Source organism: Zootoca vivipara, chromosome 4 (assembly GCF_965207765.1).
Source record: "Zootoca vivipara chromosome 4, rZooViv2.hap1.1, whole genome shotgun sequence".
Classification (NCBI taxonomy): domain Eukaryota; kingdom Metazoa; phylum Chordata; class Lepidosauria; order Squamata; family Lacertidae; genus Zootoca; species Zootoca vivipara.
In genome coordinates, this window is record NC_142587.1 from 98,365,232 (window position 1) to 98,388,096 (window position 22,865).

At 47.6% G+C, this 22,865-nt stretch overlaps 1 protein-coding gene across 1 annotated transcript in view; it reads left to right on the forward strand.

The window, feature by feature from the left end:
• Positions 1–22,763, forward strand: part of PPME1 (protein phosphatase methylesterase 1) — a 34,392-nt gene extending 11,629 nt beyond the window's left edge. Inside the window, exons 6-14 of the mRNA XM_060274048.2 lie at positions 3,567–3,721; positions 5,623–5,713; positions 7,974–8,039; positions 9,050–9,179; positions 11,029–11,158; positions 13,772–13,816; positions 15,536–15,600; positions 18,188–18,255; positions 20,090–22,763. Of these exons, the coding sequence (XP_060130031.2) occupies positions 3,567–3,721; positions 5,623–5,713; positions 7,974–8,039; positions 9,050–9,179; positions 11,029–11,158; positions 13,772–13,816; positions 15,536–15,600; positions 18,188–18,255; positions 20,090–20,108 (769 nt within the window). The 3' untranslated portion in view covers positions 20,109–22,763. The remainder of the gene's footprint in view (positions 1–3,566; positions 3,722–5,622; positions 5,714–7,973; positions 8,040–9,049; positions 9,180–11,028; positions 11,159–13,771; positions 13,817–15,535; positions 15,601–18,187; positions 18,256–20,089) is intronic.
• The last annotated feature ends 102 nt before the right edge of the window (positions 22,764–22,865 follow it).

Below are 22,865 nucleotides of genomic sequence, written 5' to 3' on the forward strand. Positions count from 1 at the left end.
TGGCCTGAAAGCGAGATGAGCACCACAACCCCATAGTTGTTGTTGACTGGACTTAACCATCCAGGGATCCTTTACCTTTACCATGATAGGGATGTGGGTGGCACTGTGGCCCTAACCACTGAGCCTCTTGGGCTTGCCAATCAGAACGTCGGCAGTTCGAATCCCCACGACGGGGTGAGCTCGCTTTGCTCCGTCCCAGCTCCTGCCAACCTAGCAGTTTGAAAGCACACCAGTGCAAGTAAATAAATAGGTACCGCTCCGGCGGGAAGGCAAACGGCGTATCCGTGCGCCCTGGCAATCGCCACGGTCTTCTGTGGGCCAGTAGCGGTTTCGTCTTGCTGGCCACCTGAGCTGGAAAACTGTCTGTGGACAAACGCTGGCTCCCTCAGCCTAAAAGCAAGATGAGAGCCGCAACCCCAGAGTCACCTTTGACTGGACTTAATCGTCCAGGGGTCCTTTACTTTTTACCTTACCTTGCCCTTAGTGTAGCCCAGCCGTTCTTGGGGAAGGCTCTTTGAAATTCGGTCATCTTACCCACCCTGCAAATTTATTTTCTTGAGTCTCCAGCTTGGCATAGCTGCCTTGCGAAGGTGACAGAGTCCTTCACGCTGTCAGGGACATTTGCCACTTTGCAGGGCAGCCATCTGTGAAACCAGCGGCAGCCACCTGCTCCCTTTTGGTCTTAAAGCAGTAGCTCTGCCCAACACAGCAGTCTGCGACGTTCGTGCGTCAGCGCCGGGGTCTTGGAGAGAGCCATTCTGTAAAGACTTCCCCCTGATAATGGCCTGGAGCGAGAGATTTTGACAAATTGCTGTTGCTAACTCGCTTTTAAAAAATAAATAAAAATAATCTAGCCTACCTTTCATCCGAGCATCTTTCTGGACTAAATCTAGGCATCTGTTTTCCAACAGCAAAGCGGGTTTTGTTTAAGAGAGACCAATGCAGTATCTTCACCGTGGTACAGGCTTATGGGGACACGCTGGGTCTAAACCACTGAGCCTCTTGGGCTGGCCGATTGCAAGGCCGGTGGTTCGAATCCCCACGACGGGGTGAGCTCCCATTGCTCGGTCCTAGCTGCTGCCAACCTAGCAGTTCGAAAGCACGTCAAAGTGCAAGTAGATAAATAGGTACCGCTACAGCGGGAAGGTAAACGGCATTTCCGTGCGCTGCTCTGGTTTCACCAGAAGCGTCTTAGTCATGCTGGCCACATGACCCGGAAGCTGTACGCCAGCTCCCTCGGCCAATAAAGCGAGATGAGCGCCACAACCCCAGAGTCGGTCTCGACTGGACTTAACTGTCAGGGGTCCTTTACCTTTAGGAAGCTTTACCTTTAGGGACGCAGGTGGCGCTGTGGGTTAAACCACTGAGCCTAGGGCTTGCTGATCAGAAGGTTGGCGGTTCGAATCCCTGCGACGGGGTGAGCTCCCATTGCTTGGTCCCAGCTCCTGCCAACCTAGCAGTTCGAAAGCATGTCAAAGTGCAAGTAGATAAATAGGTACCGCTCCAGCAGGAAGGTAAACAACATTTTTGTGTGCTGCTCTGCTTTGCCAGAAGTGGCAAATGACCTGGAAGCTATACGCCGGCTCCCTCAGCCAATAATGCGAGATGAGCGCCGCAACCCCAGAGTCGGTCACGACTGGACCTAATGGTCAGGGGTCCCTTTACCTTTTTACCTTTAGGAAGACAATACTGCTTTTTGCCAACTTATTTGAAAGATCAAAATGGGTGAGGATTGTTTGTACTTATATAGTACTTTATGAATTACAGGTAACTCCCAGCCGGCACAGGGGTTGCGTTCCATGCCATCGCACATTTGCATGAAACCGGAAATCCATTTTAAAAAAGCCTGCAAACATCCCATTCGGCCGTTTATTGTTGTTTCAGTGATGTCTTTATGATGTTTCTGGGTCACTTCTGGGTTCAGTGATCTGCCTTGATCATGCCTAAAATGGGAGTTTTCTGTGCAGTGGTACCTTGGTTCTCAAACTTAATCTGTTCTGGAAGTCCGCTCCAAAACCAAAGTGCGAGGAGATCGCCTTCCAACTTTTCACAGGTGTCAAGCTCCTGAGGAATGTGAGGGAAAGCTGGTGTGGTTCCTCTTCTCCCTCGGAAGCATAGGTGCTCAGGGACAATTTGCACCCCAGGACAGAAAATGTGGGTGCCCCCGCTTGCCTCTCCTGGCAGGCTCTGCCTTAGTATTATACGGTGCAGACTTTGGAAAATGACTGTCGTTTTTGGGTGACAACAAACAGGCCCTCGCTTCTGCCTCCTTGAAAGCAGCCAAACAAAAAAGAATTACAGTGGTACCTTGGTTCTCAAACTTAATCCGTTCCGGAAGTCTGTTCCAAGACCAAAGCGTTCCAAAACCAAGGCATGTTTTCCCTTAGAAAGTAATGCAAAATGCATTAATCCGTTCCAGACTTTTTAAAGCAACCCCTAAAACAGCAATTGAACATGAATTTTACTATCTAATGAGACCATTGATCCATAAAATGAAAGCAATAATAAATGTACCGTATTGTGAAATAAATAAGACAATATTGTAGATGATAAAAATAAAAATTGTTTCCCCCCCCCTTACCTGCACTGGTGATAGTCATTGTTTGGATGGGGGGGGGGCTTTTATCCATTTCTGCAGTCACATAATCACTCAGTCAGTAGCTGAACCGGTTTCCACACAGTCACAAAAACAAATTATCCAAAAAAGCCTCAAAAACAAAAATGCAAAATAAATAGCAAAAACAAAAGCACCAAACTTAATCCGTTCCAGAAGTCCGTTTGACTTTCGAAATGTCCAAAAACCAAGCCGCAGCTTCTGATTTGTGCAGGCGCCCTGGAAACAATAGCCAACAGCCGCATCAGATGTTCGGCTTCCAAAAAACGTTTAAAAACCGGAACACCTCCAGGTTTTCAGTGTTTGGGAACCAAGGCGTTTGAGAACCAAGGTACCATTGTATTTGTATGCTAATTTATATGAATGAATCATAGAGTTGGAAGAGTCATCTAGTCCAACCCCCTGCAATACCGGTACAAGAATAGGCAGGTAGAATAGGCAGGAATCGAACCCGCAACCTTGGCATTGCCAGTGCCTTGCTGCAACCAGCTGAGCTGAAACAGTGGCTCCCACCTTTTTCTCCAAGGAGCTCAAGGTGACATGCATGGCATGGTCCTCTGCCCTCGCACTGGAAGATAGAGAACAAAAGCAAACCGTTAGCCAATCTCGTTCTGTGTCTCCAACACTGACTGGCAGCAGCTCCCCATAGTTTCAGACACGCCTACCGGGAGACGCGAAGGATTAAACCTGGGAGCTTCTGTGTGCCAAGCAGATGCTCCGCCTCTGAGCTCTTGCCCATGCGAGTAAATAAGGGATCGCTCAGGGGGTTGAGCAGGAGACTCTTAATCTCGGGGTCGTGGGTTCAAGCGCTGCCTTGGGCGAAAGATTCCTGCATTGCAGCGGGTTGGACTAGATGGCCCTCGGGGTCCCTTCCGGTTCGACAATTCTGTGATTCCAAGTATTATCCCGTGCGCAGGAAGGAGCCAACCAGCTTGTGCCTTTCTGTTTGCAGGGACGTCGGAAGCGTGGTGGAAGCCATGTACGGGGACCTCGCCCCGCCCATTATGCTGATTGGCCACAGCATGGGCGGGGCTATTGCCGTGCACTCGGCAGCGTCCAACCTGGTGCCCAGTTTGCTGGGCCTCTGCGTGATTGACGTAGTGGAAGGTAAGAGTCGGCGTCACTTAGCACTCGTTCCCTTGGTTCCATTCCTCTTTCTCGGCCATTAGTCTCGCTGCCGGGCATAATAGGCCAGCATTTGCCTCTATATAGGCTGGCCACCTGGGAAAACACCATCCGCCTCCCATTCTCTTTTATTTCCACTAAAGCTAACCTCCAGACATGCCCATAGCAGTTTTTCTTCTTTTTGTGTATTATTTTTTATTAAGTTTTCTACTTGGCAATTTAAAATAGTCATTAAACAACCTTTAAATGTCAATGACTTCCCCCCTTCTCTTTCCGTGGTTCAATTTGCATTTCGTAAACCCCTGCAAATTTTACATACACCAGGAGAAGAGAAGGTTTAGCCTGGAGAAGAGAAGGTTAAGGGGTGATATGATAGCCATGTTCAAATATATAAAAGGATGTCATATAGAGGAGGGAGAAAGGTTGTTTTCTGCTGCTCCAGAGAAGCAGACACTGAGCAATGGATTCAAACTACAAGAAAGAAGATTCCACCTAAACATTAGGAAGAACTTCCTGACAGTAAGAGCTGTTCGACAGTGGAATTTGCTACCAAGGAGTGTGGTGGAGTCTCCTTCTTTGGAGGTCTTTAAGCAGAGGCTTGACAGCCATATGTCAAGAATGCTTTGATGGTGTTTCCTGCTTGGCAGGGGGTTGGACTGGATGGCCCTTGTGGTCTCTTCCAACTCTACGATTCTATGATTCTAGGCATGTCCAATTCTCTTGATACTGTTATCTACTCCCAGTATAATAAAACTGCCAGTGATCTACCCATTGTCGAACTTTTTTTGGGGGGGGGGATTGCCCAGAATTGTTCAGCTTTTGGGGGGGGGCAGGATTGGCAAGAGTTGTTGAGCTTTTTTGAGGGAGGGTGCATAAAATCGCTCATGCAACAGTCAGCCGCCCGCCCTACCTCCTTCCAACACTCTGCAACCGCTGCAGGGAAGACAGGCTTTCTCAGCTGCGGCTGCGATGGGACATTGCGGGGGGGGGGGTGGCGCGGCCGATCAGGAGAACACAGGCGATCTCTTTTTGTAATCCCGCGACCGATCTTGAGCACCCCGGCGATCTGCCTGTCGATCGCGGTAGACAGGTTGAACATGTCTGACATACACTAAACCAGCAATGTACAACCAGCTTAGCTTTCCCGATGGGGATCAGAATCAGGAACAGCAGTGCAGCTCCCTTTGATGGAGGAGAAAAGGAAGGAAGGAAGCAAGTTGGAAGGGAAAGAATTAACAGAGAGAGAGAAGCTGGCTCCTCGGATCTGTGCAAACTAATATAAAAAATATAGTTTGACTTTTCTCACTTGTTTAGTTACTTCTCCATTTAGTAGCTATTTGGATCTGTCATAACGATATCCAAACATCACTACTGTATCTGTGAAATAAAGATCCATTTATTTGTTTCATAAACTTAAATGACTTTGGAGGGTGGTAGATCACTGCCAGTTTTTGATACTTGTTGGTAGATCGTAGGCAACTTGAGGTTGGACGTGCCTGCGCTCAACCATTCGGTATTCCATTAATATACCCATCAAAACTTGTTTACACTGTTGAATTTGTCTTAATGCTGCCAGCGTTCCAATATATTCAGTAAACGTTTTCCAATGTTCTTTAGACGTATGTTCTTGTTCTCTTCTTCTATATGTTAGGTCCACAAGCTGTGCGTATTCAGTCAGCTTAAGTTGCCACCCTTCTTTAAGAAAGCTAAGTAAGTTTCTAGACCTCATGATTCAAAAAGAAAAACTGCTATGGGGGGTATAAGGATAGGAGGAGTACGAATCGGCTCCCTTGATTTCATCCCAGTCACAGTTATGCAGGTTTGGACATCCTATGCTCTGCGAAACACTGGTTTGCTTCACCACCACCCCTTCTTGTTCGTAGGCACGGCCATGGATGCCCTCAACAGCATGCAGAATTTCCTTCGGAGTCGCCCGAAGACATTCAAATCTCTGGAGAATGCCATCGAATGGAGGTAAAGGGGAATCTTACGCAGGCATCTTACGCAGCCCATCACAAAGGGAGCCCATTTACATTCTCCTCTACTAGGAAAATGATTCTCTCTCTATATATATATATACTCCCATCTCTTGCAGGGGCTCAATTAGTGCCAGCGCCTTCTGTCAAGAGCTTGGGTGTAACCTTCGACGCCTCCCTTTCCATGGAGGCGCAGGTTGCAGCCACAGCTAAGGTGGCATTTTTCCATCTCCGCCGTATCAAGCAGTTGGTCCCTTACCTCTCTCACCCTGATCTGGCCACAGTGATCCATGCGACGGTCACCTCCAGGCTTGATTATTGTAACTCGCTCTACGCGGGGCTGCCCTTGAAGCTGACCCAGAAACTCCAGCGGGTGCAGAATGCCGCGGCGAGGCTCCTTACGGGGTCCCGGCCGCGGGATCACATTCATCCAGTGCTTTACCAGCTGCACTGGCTCCCGGTGGAGTACAGGATAAGGTTTAAGGTGCTGGTTTTGACCTTTAAAGCCCTATGCTGCTTGGGACCCTCGTACCTATGGGACCGTCTCTCCTGGTATGCCCCGCGGAGGACCTTAAGGTCCACAAACAACAATACTCTGGAGATCCCGAGCCATAAGGTGGCTAGATTGGCCTCAACTAGGGCCAGGGCCTTTTCAGTATTGGCCCCAACTTGGTGAAACACTCTTTCACAGGAGACCAGGGCCCTGCGGGATTTGTCATCTTTCCACAGGGCTTGCAAGACAGAGCTGTTCCGCCTGGCCTTTGGGTTGGACTTAGTCTGACCCCTGTGTTTTTCCTCCCTCATGGCTTGGATTTATGGATTACTTAAAATGAGGCTGCATTTTAAATTTTAATACTGTATTTTAATCTGTATTTTAATTAATTGCTTTTTATGTTTTATTGTAATTTTATTGGTGTGAGCCGCCCTGAGCCCGGTTTTTGACTGGGGAGGGCGGGGTATAAATAAAAATTATTATTATTATTATTAAATTCCCTATTTACCATTTCAAGTAAACATTTAGCAAACTTCCTCCAACTTCCCTTCATCTCTTTCCATGGTTCATTTTACATATCATACATCCCTGAGTATTTTACTCTAACCATTCAAATCAGTTACAGGTAGGTAGCCGTGTTGGTCTGACGTAGTCAAAACAAAAATTAAAAAAATCCTTCCAGTAGCACCGTAGAGACCAACTAAGTTTGTCATAGGTATGAGCTTTCGTCTGGTGACTTCTGTTTCAGTGTTTCTGAAGAAGTGTGCATGCACACGAAAGCTCATACCTATGACAAACTTAGTTGGTCTCTAAGGTGCCATTCAAATCAGTTTTCCACTTTTATATCCATGAAAAATTATTTACTCTTTTGAATTTATCTTAATGCTGCTAGCGTTTTCAACTGCATACAATTATTTTCCAGATATTCAATAAATGTTTTCCAGTCTTCTTTAAATGTATATTCTTGCTCTCTTATTCTACATGTTAAGTTTCTTTACACTTCCAACACTTTTCTGATTCTGTTTTATAAATCTTAGCCAACCTACTCGGAGTTAAGTACCATCTATGAATCATTTTCAAATGCAGTGGTGCCTCACTTAACGAATGCCCTGCTTAACGAAATTTCCGCTTAACGAAAGGATTTTTCGAGCGGAGGTTGCCTCGCTAGACGAATTCGTTTTATGAAAAATTTGTCTAGCGAATCGCGGTTTCCCATAGGAATGCATTGAAATTCAAAAAAAAAAAATTCCAATGCATTCCTATGGGATTCGCTAGACGAATTTTTCGTTATAAGAAAAGACCCGTGGAACGAATTAAATTCGTCTAGCGAAGCACCACTGTAGTTCTCTTTCAAGGAAGAGCATGCTGTAAATTTCTGGTCGCTTTCCCTGAGTTTCTCCCAGAGATTAAGATCTAAATTGTGACCTATATCTATTGCCCAGTATGTCACTGGAAGTTTTTAACAAGCTCATCTTTTGTTTCCCATTCCAATAAAAAAAATTATACATTTTAGACAAAAGTTTATTCTTATTTTGCAGGAGTTCTTTTTCAAATTGGGAACTTTGGTCCAAAAATCCATTCTTTCTATCTAATTTAAACATATTATGTAACTGGTGATACTGCAAACAATCCATAACTTGGTTCCTTAGATTTTCCATTGGTTTAATTTTGGGTGTCTCTCCTCCCCCCCCCCCGGTAGGGAAAGCGATTCTTTGGCCAGTAACTAACCCCCATCTAATGGCTGTTTCCTTTTCTCTTTCTCTAGCGTAAAGAGCGGACAGATACGGAATCTTGAATCTGCCAGGGTTTCTATGGTTGGCCAAGTCAAACAGTAAGTTGCGCCTCCTTCAATTGCCTTTCACCATCTCTTTCTGCCCCATTTCAGCTGCAGTAATCCACAATTAACATTCACGTCAAAGGGAGGGATAGGGGAGTGCGAATTCCGTTCTCAGGCCAGTTTCTGTAAGGTAAAAGGGGCAGATTCCCACAACAGTTTCCCAAAGTTCTTTGCAATGTTTCCCAGCATGCCTTGCGAAAGAACCAAGGTTTTGGCACTTCATGACACCATCGGAAGCCCCATCAGACATTCAGCTTCCAAAAATAGTTCGCAAACCGGAACACTCACTTCCGGGTTTGTGGTTCCGGGAGCGGATTTGTTCAGGAGCCAATAAGTTTGAAATCCAAGGTATGACTGTACTTGTTAGAACCCTCCCTGAAGTTGTTTTTTTACTCTAGCACAGGGTTTCCCAAACTAAGGCCCGCGGGCCGGATGCGGCCCGTGAGGCTCATTTATGCGGCCCCCTGCAACCCCCACCGCCCGCTGCCCACTCTCACTGGTGTGGCGTGGCTGCCCACTTCTAGGTCGCCAGCTATTTCCGGTGTTCTGACAACCCAGAAGTGCACCGGAAATCGCGTGTGTGCATGGGCGCGTGCTCCGGCCCACAGCACGATCGGCGCTGGCGGCACCGGCCCTCAGCGAGGTAAGTCTGGGGACCCCTGCCTCTAGCATTCTGCTATTAGGTTCCCCGCTCAACTGGCTTTTACCAGTTTTGTGTGATCAGACTCCCCGTCTTGCGTCCATGACGCTGGACTCGCAGACAGTGAGTTTTACAGAAATCCCACATCCTCGCCGAGGGAAGGAAGCAGTGCATTCTGCCCCTGGAATCCTGGAAACCAAAACTAAAAATTCTGGGAGCTACATTGGGTACGATAGCTTCAGTTTCCTGTGTAACACGCTGGTATTTCTCCCCCTCCCGTTAATGCCGAGGTGGAGTGTTTCAAATCGACCTGGGAGTCTTGTCGTCCAGATCTCCATCAATCCTTGTTGTTCTTTCGAACCAGGTGTGAAGGTGTCGCCAGCCCCGGGGGTCACAAAACCATTGTGGAGGGGATCATAGAGGAGGAAGAGGAGGAGGAGGAAGACGAAAATGGAGAATCCGTGAACAAAAGGAAGAAGGATGATGACACAGAGGTGAGGAAGGCGTCTTGTCAGGATTGGAAGAATAACCGCGGGCCTCTGGCTGTTGTTGGGGTGTACAGGCAGGGGTGATGGGGTCAGAGTATAGCAACATCTAGAGAATCCCATCAAACATTAAAAACGTCCCTAAACAGGGCTGCCTTCAGATGTCTTCTAAAAGTCAGATACCGTGTTTCTCATAAAATAAGACGCACCTACAAAATAAGACATGGCAGGCTTTTCACAAGTTGATTAAATATAAAACACACCCCCAAAATAAGCCGTAGTGGGGGGGCCAGGTCTGGCAAGGAAATGAAGGCGTTTAAGCGCCTTCGGAAGAGCCGGCAAGAGGCAACGGCGTGCTTGCTGGCAGCCTTCTTTTCATGCCACTCGCAGTGGCCGCCTCCGTGCTTTGGCGCTAGGCGCGTGCCCACATCCACCTCCGCAGCTGCTGGGATCACTGTCGCTGTAGCCACGCTACTGGGCGCTCTCGGTGCTTCCCCCGCGGCCACCTCACTGTGTTTTGTGGGGGCGGAGGCTTCCTGACGATCAGCTGAGAGGCGGGCTGATCGGGCGCCTCTTTGCCGCCGCCGCAGCGCTCAGAGCACTTGCCCACGGAGATCACGGGCTTCACCTGCAGCCGCAGCTGCCTCTCACCAGGCTCTTTGCGATGCGCTCCCCGAAGCAGCTCCCGTGCAGCCGCCTCTTGCCGGGCCCTCCGCCGCCGCTTCTCTCACAGCCACCTCCGCGGCTGCTTCCTGCTCCGCCAACATGGCCGTGCTCCTTGGATCACGGTGTTTCTTCTGCTCCTGCAAATGGGGAGGGCAGCCTTGCTGTTTTTATTTTCTGCTCCCTGGCTCTCCCCGGGTCCTGCACGGCGCGTGCTGCTGGCTCTCACCGGGTCCCGCTGGGTTGGGGCTCGGCGCAGCGCGCTGTTGCCAGGTCCTGCTCGAAAAAATAAGACACCCCCCGAAAATAAGCCACCGTGGGGTTTTTTGAGGGAAAAAAAATAAGACGGTGTCTTATTTTATGAGAAACACGGTAGTTGTTTATTTCCTTGATGTCTGATAGGAGGGCGTTCAACAGGGTGGGTGCCACTACTGAGAAGGCCCTCTGGCTGGTTCCCTGCAACATTGCTTCTCGCAAGGAGGGCACCGCCAGAAGGCCCTCGGCGCTGGATCTCAGTGTCTGGGCTGAGCGATGGGGGTGGAGATGCATAAGCGGTTTAGCGGTTTATAGTTTCAAATCCCCGCAACGGGGTGAGCTCCTGTTGCTCTGTCTCAGCTAGCAGTTCGAACCTAGCAGTTCGAAAGCACACCAGTGCAAGTAGATAAATAGGTACTGCTGCGGCGGGAAGGTAAACGGCATTTCCGTGCGCTCTGGTTTCTGTCACAGTGTTGTGCTGCACCAGAAGCGGTTTAGTCCTGCTGGCCACATGACCTTGGAAAGCTGTCTGTAGACAAACACCGGCTCCTTCAGCCTGAAAGCAAGATGAGAGCCACAACCCCATAGCCACCTTTGACTGGACTTAACCGTCCAGGAGTCCTTTACCTTTTACCTTTTATAGGTCAACACCAACACTTTGAGTTGTGCTTGGAATAATATTAATGCCAGCTTCCCCTCCTCTTACGCTTCCATGGATCCGGGCTGGGATACTTCAGGGCTGGGTTAAACATTGCGGCCTTCCCACTCTTCCGGACTCCATCTCCCATCAGCCTTGCCCCAACGGTCAGGGATGATGGGAATTGTAGTCCTCCGGGATCTGTAGGACTGCTATCCCAACGCTTGTGTGTTGCTTTTCTGGCATTTTAAAGCGGACGTCTTCTCTCTCCCCTACCCCACCCCCCCACCTCCCGAAAAAAAGACCAAGAAGGATGTGGCATACACATGGCGGATTGAGCTGGCGAAAACGGAGACGTACTGGGATGGCTGGTTCCGGGGTCTCTCGAACCTCTTCCTCAACTGCGCTGTTCCCAAGCTGCTGCTTTTGGCTGGTAGGTGTATTTCTTCTGCAAGCCCCACAATTAATAATAATAATAATTTATTATTTATACCCCGCCCATCTGGCTGGGCTTCCCCAGCCACTCTGGGCGGCTTACCACAGAAAAATGAAATAAAACAATCTATTAAACATTAAAAGCCTCCCTAAACAGGGCTGCCTTCAGATGTCTTCTAAAAATCTTTTTTTATGTTTTTTATTTATGTCAATCTTTAAAAACCATACAAATTTACAAAAACGTGAAGGAAATTGAGACATTTCATTTTTACATATAAAGAATTCCACAATCAAAAAAGAAGAGTAAAACAGAAAAAGATAAAAAGCAAAAAGAAAGAAAAAATGGGGGGGGGAAGAAGGGGAAAAAAGCAATCTTCCAATCATATCCTGTGTAAGTTATATACATCTATTTAAATTCACACTTAAATTTTGCATCAATATTTCCTTATCCCTTTAAGTTTCAACATGGTTCAATTCTGATCTGCTTTCAGGATTTGGCTATTTTGATCAAAGTTATATAATCGTCAAAAAAAACAGATTGGCAAATTCTAATGAAATAATATTCACAGCTAGCTAAAATTACTGGAAAAATTAGAGGTCAAACAAAGCAAAAAATAAAAAAGGAGTGGAGGATTTTTGACGATTAGATGTCTCCTAAAAATCTGGTAGCTGTTTTTTTCTTTGACATCTGATGGGAGGGTGTTCCACAGGACGGGCGCCACCACCGAGAAGGCCCTCTGCCTGGTTTCCTGCAACAAAGACACTCTGCCCCCCAATTCCTTGTGGAAAGTCTCCTTGGCAGTGTTGTTCACAGGTCAGATTGCCCTGGCTTTGTCTGCCCTGTGAGGGAGGAAGGGTTTTTTTGTTTTCCAGGTAGCATTTTGCAGCCAGGTACCAATCACCTTTTGAGTAGGGAGGAATGGCTGCTCTCAGGCCAGCACTCGGAGGGTCACATCTAGATGGCTGGCTCTTCTCCTGTTTTATTTATTCAGCATTTACAGTGGTACCTTGGTTCTCAAACTTAATCCGTTCCGGAAGTCCGTTCCAAAACCAAAGCTTTCCAAAACTAAGTTGCGCTTTGCCATAGAAAGCCATGCAAAAGCGATTAAAAACAAACCCTAAAACAGAAATCTGACATGAATTTTACTATCTTACAAAACCATAGATCCCTATAATGAAAGCAAGAAACAATGTTAATGGTTCTCTTGCCTTCGCTGCTTCTATCCATTTCCGAAGTCGCACAATCAATCAATCAATCAGTAGCTGAACTGGGTTCCACACAGTTGCAGAAACAAAAAAGGCGCACAAACAAAACCGCAAAAAAATGCAAAAACAAAAGCACGAAATATAAGCTCCAAACATCACCTCAGAACACTGCAGTCAGAAATGGAAGACTTCTGTTGAAATGGTAGGACGCAAATTAGCAGCGCAACACTAGAAACGGAAGCTCAGGACACAAAACGGAGCATGTTCGACTTCCAAAACAAAGTTCGAAAACCGAAACACTCACTTCCAGGTTTTCAGTGTACGGGCTCCAAGTAGATGGAGAACTAAGCTGTTTGGAAACCGAGGTCCCACTGTATTTCATAAAATTGACACACCGCTTTTCTAAAAAGGAAAAGAAAAACCCACAATCAAAGCGGTTTGCCAGAAGAATAAAACAAGAAAATCAAGGGGGGAAATCACTACAGCAATTTAAAGCACACAGAAAAACAATAAAATCGCCATGGGTTTCGAAGCATCATGGTAGGCTTGCCTTAATGTTTTTAGCAGGCTCCGAAAAGAGTACAGATAGGGCTCCTGCTTGATCTCCATAGGCAGGGAGTTCCAAAGTTCGGGTGCTGACTCACGGTAAACGGCCAGGTTCTTACAAAAGGCTGTGCCAATTCTGCCAATAGATTTGATTTATTCTATTTCTACGCTGTTTTTTATTCAAATGAATCGCAAAGCGGCTGACATGCATTAAATAAATATAGTGTGACGGAACACGACAGATCATTGCAAATGCAGCATAAATAACGTAGAATAAATTTTAAAAAGTCATTGCGAAAACGTTACTGTCCATAAAACACTGTTAACGAAGCAACAACTAAAAAGAAAAAAGCTAACTGGTCTTGGACTACAACTCCCATCAGCCACCACAGCTGTTGTAAAGGAGGGGGGTTGTACAAAAACGTTTTGCGTATTCTAATTTGGCTTACGGCGTCTTTTTTTGAAGTTGATGGGCAGAGAGAACATCCCTGAGCCCTGCCAATTGTCCCCCCCCCGTCCTTAATAAAACAGCAATTCCAGCAAGTTCTGGATTATGCTTCGCCCAAACAGTAAGAGCTGTTCGGCAGTGGAATTTGCTGCCAAGGAGTGTGGTGGAGTCTCCTTCTTTGGAGGTCTTTAAGCAGAGGCTTGACAGGCATATGTCAAGAATGCTTTGATGGTGTTTCCTGCGTGGCAGGGGGTTGGACTGGATGGCCCTTGTGGTCTCTTCCAACTCTATGATTTTCTTCTCCTCCCCACCCCCTTTGCAGGATTTCTAGCAGGGCAAAATAACTTTTTTTAAAAAAAAAACATTCTCGTCCTTCTCTCTCTTTCCCCATGCCCTGGAATCGTTTTTTAGGTGTTGACAGACTGGATAAAGATCTAACCATTGGCCAGATGCAAGGTAAATATGCTGACGTCCTGGGCTTCGATTGGTTTCCAAGAGGATCCACAGGGATTGGCTTTCGAGGGATCTAACAGGAGGCAGGGATGGTGGTAGCAGGTTCTGGATAATGTCATCCTAAAAATGACCTCCGATAGATCGGCCCTTTGCTTGGCGATTAGAGTTCTTAAAGCTGGGGTGTGTCTACACGCAGGCTGTCGTTCCAAAGTGCTGTTGTTTTTTAATTGAGATTTAAAGGATCGAAACAAGTTCCTAGTCCTTAAGCCTGCCTGGGTACGTTTGAAAGTGCATTTAATCCCAGAAGCCGGAGGGGAAGCGGCACTGAAATTTCCATTGGTTGTGGGTAGGCTTTGACATTCCATCTGGGTGCTTGCCCCCACCCAAAATGCAAATCCCCGTAACTTGCATGTAGACAGTTGTCGCATTTGGGTTTGCGGATTTTTTGGGGAAGGGGGGATAACATTTTATTGATTTTCCAAATTAACAAAATGGGGGGGGGAACCAGAACCAAATTAAACCATAATTTTTGGTCGACTTCCCTCCACTCCCCCTCTTCGTTCCATTCTACTATACTTGTCCATAAAATATTATATAGTTAACAATCCAGTTTTAAAAACTTCTTCATCTCATTACAAGTGACTTAAAAGTTATACTACAGTGGTACCTCGGGTTACGAACATGATCCGTTCCGGGATGCAGTTTGTAACCCGAAATGGTCATAACCCGAAGCGCCACGCTTTGCGCATGTGCAAACCGCACGCGCCGCTTCTGCGCATGCGCAGAACACACGCGGGGCGGAAATACTTCCGGGTTTGCGGAGTTCGTAACCCGAGGTGTTCGTAACCCGAGGTACGAGTGTAATGTAAAAATCTAGACACAAAGCTTTTAAAATATGCATTAAACAATTGCCCCTTTTCATAATGATTTGTCCTGCACAGTTCAGTAATTTATTTTGCCAATCTTCTTTTTGGGTTTGCGGAATTCAATCCGCCTCGTGTGCAGAGTGAGATTCCTCAGCTAAGCTGCTGGTGGGGCATAGCTGCCAAGTCTCCCGTTTTCCCCGGGAAACCCCCGTTTTTCCTTACCTTTTCCCGGTGGCCCCCTGTATCACTTCGTCTCCCGTTTTTCTCCGTTATTTTCTCCTGCCGGCGCCCATTTTTCTTTCTGATTTGCCCTTCTATGGGCACAAAAAATGGCCGCCGGCGGCTTCAAAAGTCGCATCTACGCATGACCGGACGTGCGTAGGTGCGACTTCCGGTGTCGTCGTCGGCCATTTTGGTGCCCATAGATGGGCGGGGCGACACCGGAAGTTGCGTCGGCGCACTTCCGGTCATGCGTAGAAGCTACTTTTGAAGCCAGCGGTGGCCATTTTGGGTGCCCATAGAAGGGCAAAGCAACACCGGCAGTTACGGCGACGCAACTTCCGGTGTCACACGGCTGCCGGTCCCGGATTCTGCAGTCCGGGACTTGGAAGGTAAGTGGTGGGGTGTGCTGGTGGAAGATACTATCCCATTGCTAGTGGGGTCCACTGCTGGTACAGTCAGCTTTTGTATGTGGAATGTGGAGTGGCGTCTTGTACTTTGCTTCAGGAGGGGGGGGGAAACACATGTCTTGGGCTGCTGCCACTTGCTCCCTGCCTATGAACCATGGAGTCAAAAGCAGAAGGCCGGGAGCAAAGGATTCTGGGAGTCCTGCCTCACCCTCTCTTGCCCCTTGTAGGCAAATTCCAGATGCAAGTCCTTCCGCAGTGCGGCCACGCGGTCCACGAAGATGCTCCGGACAAGGTGAGTGACTTTTTGGAGCAGCTGTGGCTTCGAGGGCAGGTGTCTCTCGATGTCAGGCTCCAGAATTACGGTTCTCCCCCTTGGTGTTCCCCCTCCCAAAATGTATTTATTTATTATTTATAAATGGGTTTTTTTTAAAAAAAAAATAGCCCCAGCAACCTCAAAGCGGGTAATGAAAAAAAAGATAAACCCGTAAAATGATCCCTGAGAAATATCAGCAATGGTAATTTTATTTGCAATTTTGATATTAGGTAAAGGTAAAGGGACCCCTGACCATTAGGTCCAGTCGTGACCGACTCTGGGGTTGCGCGCTCATCTCGCATTATTGGCCGAGGGAGCCGGCGTATAGCTTCCAGGTCATGTGGCCAGCATGACAAAGCCGCTTCTGGCAAACCAGAGCAGCACATGGAAACGCCGTTTACCTTCCCGCTGTAGCGGTTCCTATTTATCTACTTGCATTTTGACGTGCTTTCGAACTGCTAGGTGGGCAGGAGCTGGGACCGAGCAACAGGAGCTCACCCCGTCACAGGGATCCGAACCGCGGACCTTCTGATCAGCAAGCCCTAGGCTCAGTGGTTTAACCACAGCGCCACCTGGGTCCCTTAATTTTGATATTACATACATACAAAAAGGAATACAGTTATACAAGTAATATAAATGACCTCAACTAACATGTACCAAAAAATGAATAATAAAAAGAAAAATACAAAAAAGAAAAGGTAGAGAAAAAAATAAAAATATCAAAAGAAGATTGACTCCCTTCAACTACTATACCTGGCTTCTTCAAACTCGGCCCTCCAGATGTTTTTGGCCCACAACTCCCATGATCCCTAGCTAGCAGGACCAGTGGTAAGGGATGATGGGAATTGTAGTCTCAAAACATCTGGAGTTTGAGGAAGCCTGTACTATACGGTTCCGATAGTCTCATATCTTTGGTTGTCTGTAATCATTTTAAACTTTGTGGAGAGACAATCAGTTTACCTGTGGAGTTTTTAATTTAGACTAAGCCAATTGCAATTAAAGACATTCGGAAAAAGTTAATGGATCACAAAACCCAGCCAGATGGGCGGGGTATAAATAATAAAATATTATTATAAAATTATTATTACGACTGGGGTCAACCTTCTAAGCAGCCGGATAAGCTTGTTCTCAGCAGGTGCCAAAAACAGTGCAGTCGTACCTTGGTTTTCAAACGCCTTGGGAGTCAGAACATTTTGGCTCCCGAACGATTGAAAACTGGAAGTGAGTCTGATTTTCAAACGTTCCTTGGAACCCGAATGTCCGACACAGTTTCCGATTGGCTGCAGGAGCTTCCTGCAGCCAATCGGAAGCCGTGCCTTGGGTCCTGAACGTTTTGGAAGTCGAACGGACTTCCGGAATGGATTCCGTTCGATTTCGAAGGTACGTCTGTACAGTGAAAGCTCCTGCCTAATATCAAAAGGCAGGGAGTTCCAATGTGTAAGAGCAGCCGCACCAAAACATTGAGTTCTTACAAATACAGAGCAGGTATTATGGGACACCTGTAGCAGCGCCGATTGAAGCAGTCAGGTGGGCACATGGGGCAAGGCGATCTTGCAGGTAAACTGATCCCAGGTTGTTAAGGGTTTTGTCTGCTAAGAGCAACACCTTAAACCTGGCCCTGTAGCGATCTCTGAATGGAGGCCACATCCATTCAACTGAGCGGTTGCTTCCGTTGAGCATGTGCCGCTGTTTGCACCAAGCGGAAGGGTTAAGAGGAGGGGTGCAGAATATTTGCCTGTTTGTTTAGATTTATAAACCAATCTTCATCGCGTGGTTCACGAGATAAAAATACAAGATGAAAACACAGCAACAACAACAACAACAATTTATTATTTATACCCCGCCCATCTGGCTGGGTTTCCCCAGCCACTCTGGGCGGCTTCCAACCGAATATTAAAAACAGTACAGCATCAAACATTAAAAACTTCCCTAGTTGTCTTCTAAAAGTAAAATAGTTACTTATTGCCTTGACATCTGATGGGAGGGTGTTCCACAGGGCGGGTGCCACTACCGAGAAGGCCCTCTGTCTGGTTCCCTGCAACCTCACTTCTCGCAATGAGGGAACCGCCAGAAGGCCCTCGGTGCTGGACCTCAGTGCCCGGGCAGAACGATGGGGGTGGAGACGTTCCTTCAGTTATACAGGACCGAGGCTGTTTAGGGCTTTAAAGGTCAGTACCAACACTTTGAATTGTGCTCGGAAACATACTGGGAGTCAGTGTAGATCTCTCAGGACCGGTGTTATGTGGTCCCGGCGGCCACTCCCAGTCACTAGTCTAGCTGCCGCATTCTGGATTAATTGCAGTTTCCGGGTCACCTTCAAAGGTAGCCCCACGTAGAGCGCATAGACAGCAGAAACTAAAACAGCAAAACAATAGCATCCTCCCTCCTGCAAACACATTTAAAAGACCCTAGAATATTAATCAATTAATCGATAAATTTATTTATGCGGTGCCCCGATAGTCTGCAGGGAGGCAGAGCTTTTTCAGGGCTCCCTTCGCAGGCAAGCCTTTCTGTTCTCGTGGGGGAGAAGCTCTCTCTTTTAACACCTCCGGCCGCTCTCTTCCAGGTTGCCGAAGCTGTCGCGACGTTCCTGATCCGTCACAGGTTTACAGAGCCCATCGGTGGATTCCAATGGTGAGGCTCGTCGGGCAAAAGCAGCCCCAGGCCGGCCTCCTCCCTTGCACAAAAGTCGCCTGCGTGGCGTCGCTCCTCCCCTCCCAAGATGTTAGTGGACTATAATTCCCATCAGCCCCAGACGGTGTGGCCAGTAGCCACAGATAATGGGAGAGGTAGTCCAATGGGCATCTCCCCCTCTCTCTTCCCCCCCCCCTCCCAGCACCCCAGCCCAAACTTGCTCCCCATCTCCTTCATTGGAGGTTTTCAAACAGGTTGGATGCATAGCTGCCAAGTACCCCGTTTTCCCCAGGAAACCCCCGTTTTTACTTACCTTTTCCCATATCACTTTGTCTCCCGTTTTTCTCTGTTATTTTCTCCTGCCCGCGGCAGGAGAAGACTTGCCGCGGCAGGAGTAAGACTTGATTTCTTTTGTAAATCATTTTTTTCCCAGAAAGACTCATTCTTGCTGGTATAATTTTAATATTTACAACCAGGGGAAGGTTTCGTTTTTGGAATAATAACTTTTCAGAGTAGTTTTTACAGTTATATCAAAAATTACTGGTTTGGTTATACCTATTAGAAATACAAAGGAGAGGTAATTTTGAATTTACTGTTTCTGCTTGGGCAACTTCTCTGCTGTACTTTATTGGGAGGAGAAAAAAATAATCATTTCCTTAATATCAATTTAAGCAATTTATTTAACTAAAACAATAACGTTATAGCATATGTATCCATGTTTGTTAACTGATGTGGTTAAACGATTTCTGTTTAGAAAAAAACTTAGGCAGAGTTTTAGCACACATGAAAATCATTTCCTGGTGAATAGCCTTTGGACTTTAATGTAACTTAAAGAGAAAACTATATTTTGAAAGATTTTTTCCTCCAAAAGCATTTTATTTTAAAAATCCGATTTAGATTTTTAAAAAAATCCTTATTTATTTATTTATTTATTTTAAAAAACCATTGATTTTTATCCACCCTGGTTCTTGGGCTTCATACAGGTGAAACTCGGAAAATTAGAATATCGTCAAAAAGTGCATTTACTTCAGTAACCCAACTTATTTTTTGTTTGTTTTTCCTTTAATTTTTACAAATGCTTTCTTTTGGAAATTCCACAGTAATAAAACAAATAGTTACAATGATACAAAAATAAACATCGCTATTACATTTCATTAATTATATTCCATTTATAATTGACCCGCCTAACGACAAATAATTGCAATTAAAACAAATAAAGGCTTGACATATCTTGCTTTGCATGTCATGCATCTGTCTCATATATTGGTTTCACCTTTTAAGTTGCGTTACAGTCGTACCTTGGGTTACGAACACCGCAAACCCGGAGGTATTTTCGCCCCGCACGCGCGTTCTGCGCATGCGCAAAGCGCGAAAATTGCACTTTGCGCATGCGCAAAAATGGCGCTTCGGGTTGCGGCCATTTCGGGTTACAAACTGCATCCCGGAACGGATCGTGTTTGTAACCCGAGGTACCACTGTACTGAAATAAATGCACTTTTCGACGATATTCCAATTTTCCGAGTTTCACCTGTCGTTTGACAACTGGCCTTCGGAACCAACAAGCAAAGGAGGCCCCAGCTAGCAAGTCCTAGTCTAGGTGCTCACCTTTGCCCTCTTTATTTAATTTATTTCATCAGATTTGTACACCTCTCGCTCATGGGCGACTGAGCGAAACCAGGACTGGCCCATCTCATTCTTCCAAACGCAGAGCCAGTATTACGTGGTTCCTGCGACCCGTTACTTGAGAGCTCGAGGGCTGGCTGTTTGGCTTGGGCAACATCGCACTGTAATTCTGCTCTGATTTCACCTCTCTTTTTCTTCTCTTCCTCCACAGTGTTTTTCCTGCTTGTTAATGCCCCGACACTCCTCCCGACGCCGACTCTCCTTGTAAATAAACCTGCACCAGAGGGCTGTGGTGTCTTCTGTCTCCTCCTCGGCCTTCCCTTTCAGTTGTCAACTCGGACCAGCTGGCGCGAGAATGGCCAGACCTTCTGCTGCCATACCCCCAACCTGGTCCGTCCCCGGATCACGGGGGGGCTCCTTCCCGCCGCCCTGAAGGAAGTAAGCTGGCTCCCTGCGAAATCACGGGTGGATGCGAAGGATTCTCTGCGCGGCCCCTCCTGGCCTCCTGGAAGTTTTAGGAAATCCTTGGCCCGGAAGGACCCCATCAAAGCCATCCCCCCCCCTTGATTTTTCTTAAGCATGCAAGATTCTGCCATCTCGGAGGTGGGCTCTCCGCTTCGCTCCTCCAGAGCAGGGCTTTCATTCTCGGGTTGCTTAGGCCAATGTTCCTCCCACCCCCTCTTCCTCCTGGCGAGTTCTCAGTAGCGCAGGCCGCCACGATATGTGGAAATCTGAAACGCATCGGGGCCCGTCGCCTCTTTGACCGACCTCCTGCATTTGCGTTCCCCAGCAAACAGAGGCTGGGTTTCGGTTTGGTTGACACACCCTGCGTCCGCCAAGGGGGGTCGCAGATGTGAAGATTCCAGAAGAGGGCTGAAAAGCGGGGGGGGGGGGTTCTGAGGTTTCCCCAAGCCTGATGTTCCCAGATGTTCTCCAGATGTTCTCTGCTGGCCGATGGCATTGAAACAGCTGCCAGAATTGTGTGGTTCAGATTCACACGGCGCTGCACAGTCGCGCCAACCAGCAGCAAGCAGGAAGAGGGCATGGGGTGTGTGTGTTGTTTTAGGATTACAGAAATGAGGGAGCAGGTCATTCCTTTGCTTCAGGGCTGCAAATGACGGTTTGTGCAACCTTCAGCTAAATTTCAGTGAAGCAACCCCTAGATTTAAAGCACTGTTATGGTCCTTGTGAGTTCTGGGGCTCTGGTTGGGATAACATCCTAGAGCCCAGACCTGTGTGTATTTGAGGAGGTGTTTCTTGTGTGTTCGCACTTCCAAGCCCCGGTTGAGAACAGGAGAGTTGCCCCCCGAGCAATATTTTCAATACTGGGGGGGAGAGAGGAGCATATTTGCATTGGGGTTTGGGGTCCATGACTCTTGGAGGCCGGGATAGAGGCTGTGTCAGGAGTCTTGATAGTTTTCACAGGGTGCTCCATCCTCTTGCAAAAAACAAGCAAAAAAAAGTAAAGAGAAGCAATGTGAAATAATATGCAACAAGCAAGGAGGAGAGACTTAGGGGAATATCCCCAGCCATGCCCTGGGAAGTTCTCTTGCAAACTCCTTGTGCAGCTCCTGTTCAATTCAGAGAGGTGTTGGCCAGAGACCTTCCTGGTGGATTGGGCCCTGTCAGGTCCAGAAAACCCCGAACCCTTTGCCCGATGGGTGGGGTTGGTTTCGAGCAGGCACCCCCAAACTTCGGCCCTCCAGATGTTTTGGACTACAATTCCCATCTTCCCCGACCACTGGTCCTGTTAGCTAGGGATCATGGGAGTTGTAGGCCAAAACATCTGGAGGGCCGCAGTTTGGGGGTGCCTGGTTTTGTGCCTATGTCCCCAGCTGAGGAAGGGGGTCTGACTTCTTCCTCACACAAGAAAGACGAGCGAGGCATGTTGGAAGACACACCGTGCGCATTACTGCCCTGAATGTTTTCCGGTTGGGAAAGTTTCGGGAATTTAATGCGTATTCACAGCCCTGCCAAAACCATAAATCTGTGTTGGAGCAGCAGCCTGCCCTTGCGGTCAGCTCTTTTATGCCCTTCCCAGTGTCTCTCTTGCCCTCTTGGCCACAGTGGCCCTCGCATCTAAGATGGGAGCCCCCCAATAGGTCTCCCCTGCCTGCCCTCTGCTCAGTGGGCTGGAGGGGGAAACCCCAAACTCGCACAGTTGCTGCCCAATCTCCAGAAATGGCACTCAGACTCCAAACACCAGCTGGGGGCGTGGAGCCAGGAGAGGAGGAACCCTCCCAGCTGCGTCCTTTGTTCTGGCAGGGAGAGCTCATATTTTTTTCTGGGGGATAATCCCCACTCACTCAGATGATGGTGCTTCCATTGGGTTGTGTGTGTGTGGGGGGGTCTTCTTCCTTCCCCCTGTTCTCCTGGCTTTTGAATGAGCTGCCCCGGTGGCCCTTGGAAAGAGGGGCCCGTTTGCCGGTTCCGTTTGCCAGTTTTCTTTGAACCAGAGTCCAATTTGAAAAAGGATCGCTTCCTCTCCCATGGCGTATGCGTATATATCTATCACGACACGCAACGCAGAGTCGCCAGGTGAAAACCCCCCTTCGGTTAGGTACTCTGTCTGTGGGTCACTTGCTACATTTGGGGGCCGGGAAGCATCCCTAGATTCTCTCGCACACCCCACAAAAACTCTCCCCCACCCCACCCCAAACTCTGAAACTTCAGCATAAATTTTTCCCCTTTTTCTGGGGAGGGAGGCAAACCTTATCTGGTTCAACAAAGACTAGAGTCCTCGTTTAGCCTCTCCCCCTTTAAATAACACATACTGTACTGTTGGCATTTTTTTGTGGGGGGGGGGAGAGATTTTTTTTTTGTCAACTCCCTGCCGATGATGACGACCACCCTTGTTTTATGAAAATAAATATTTCGCTACCTGCCGTGGTTCGGCTTTGTGTGTTTGTGTGTGTGTGTTTAATGGTTCTTTGTATATAGTGGGAAATGGGCGAGGCGATAGAGGTTAAAGGGCGCAGGGCCTCTTT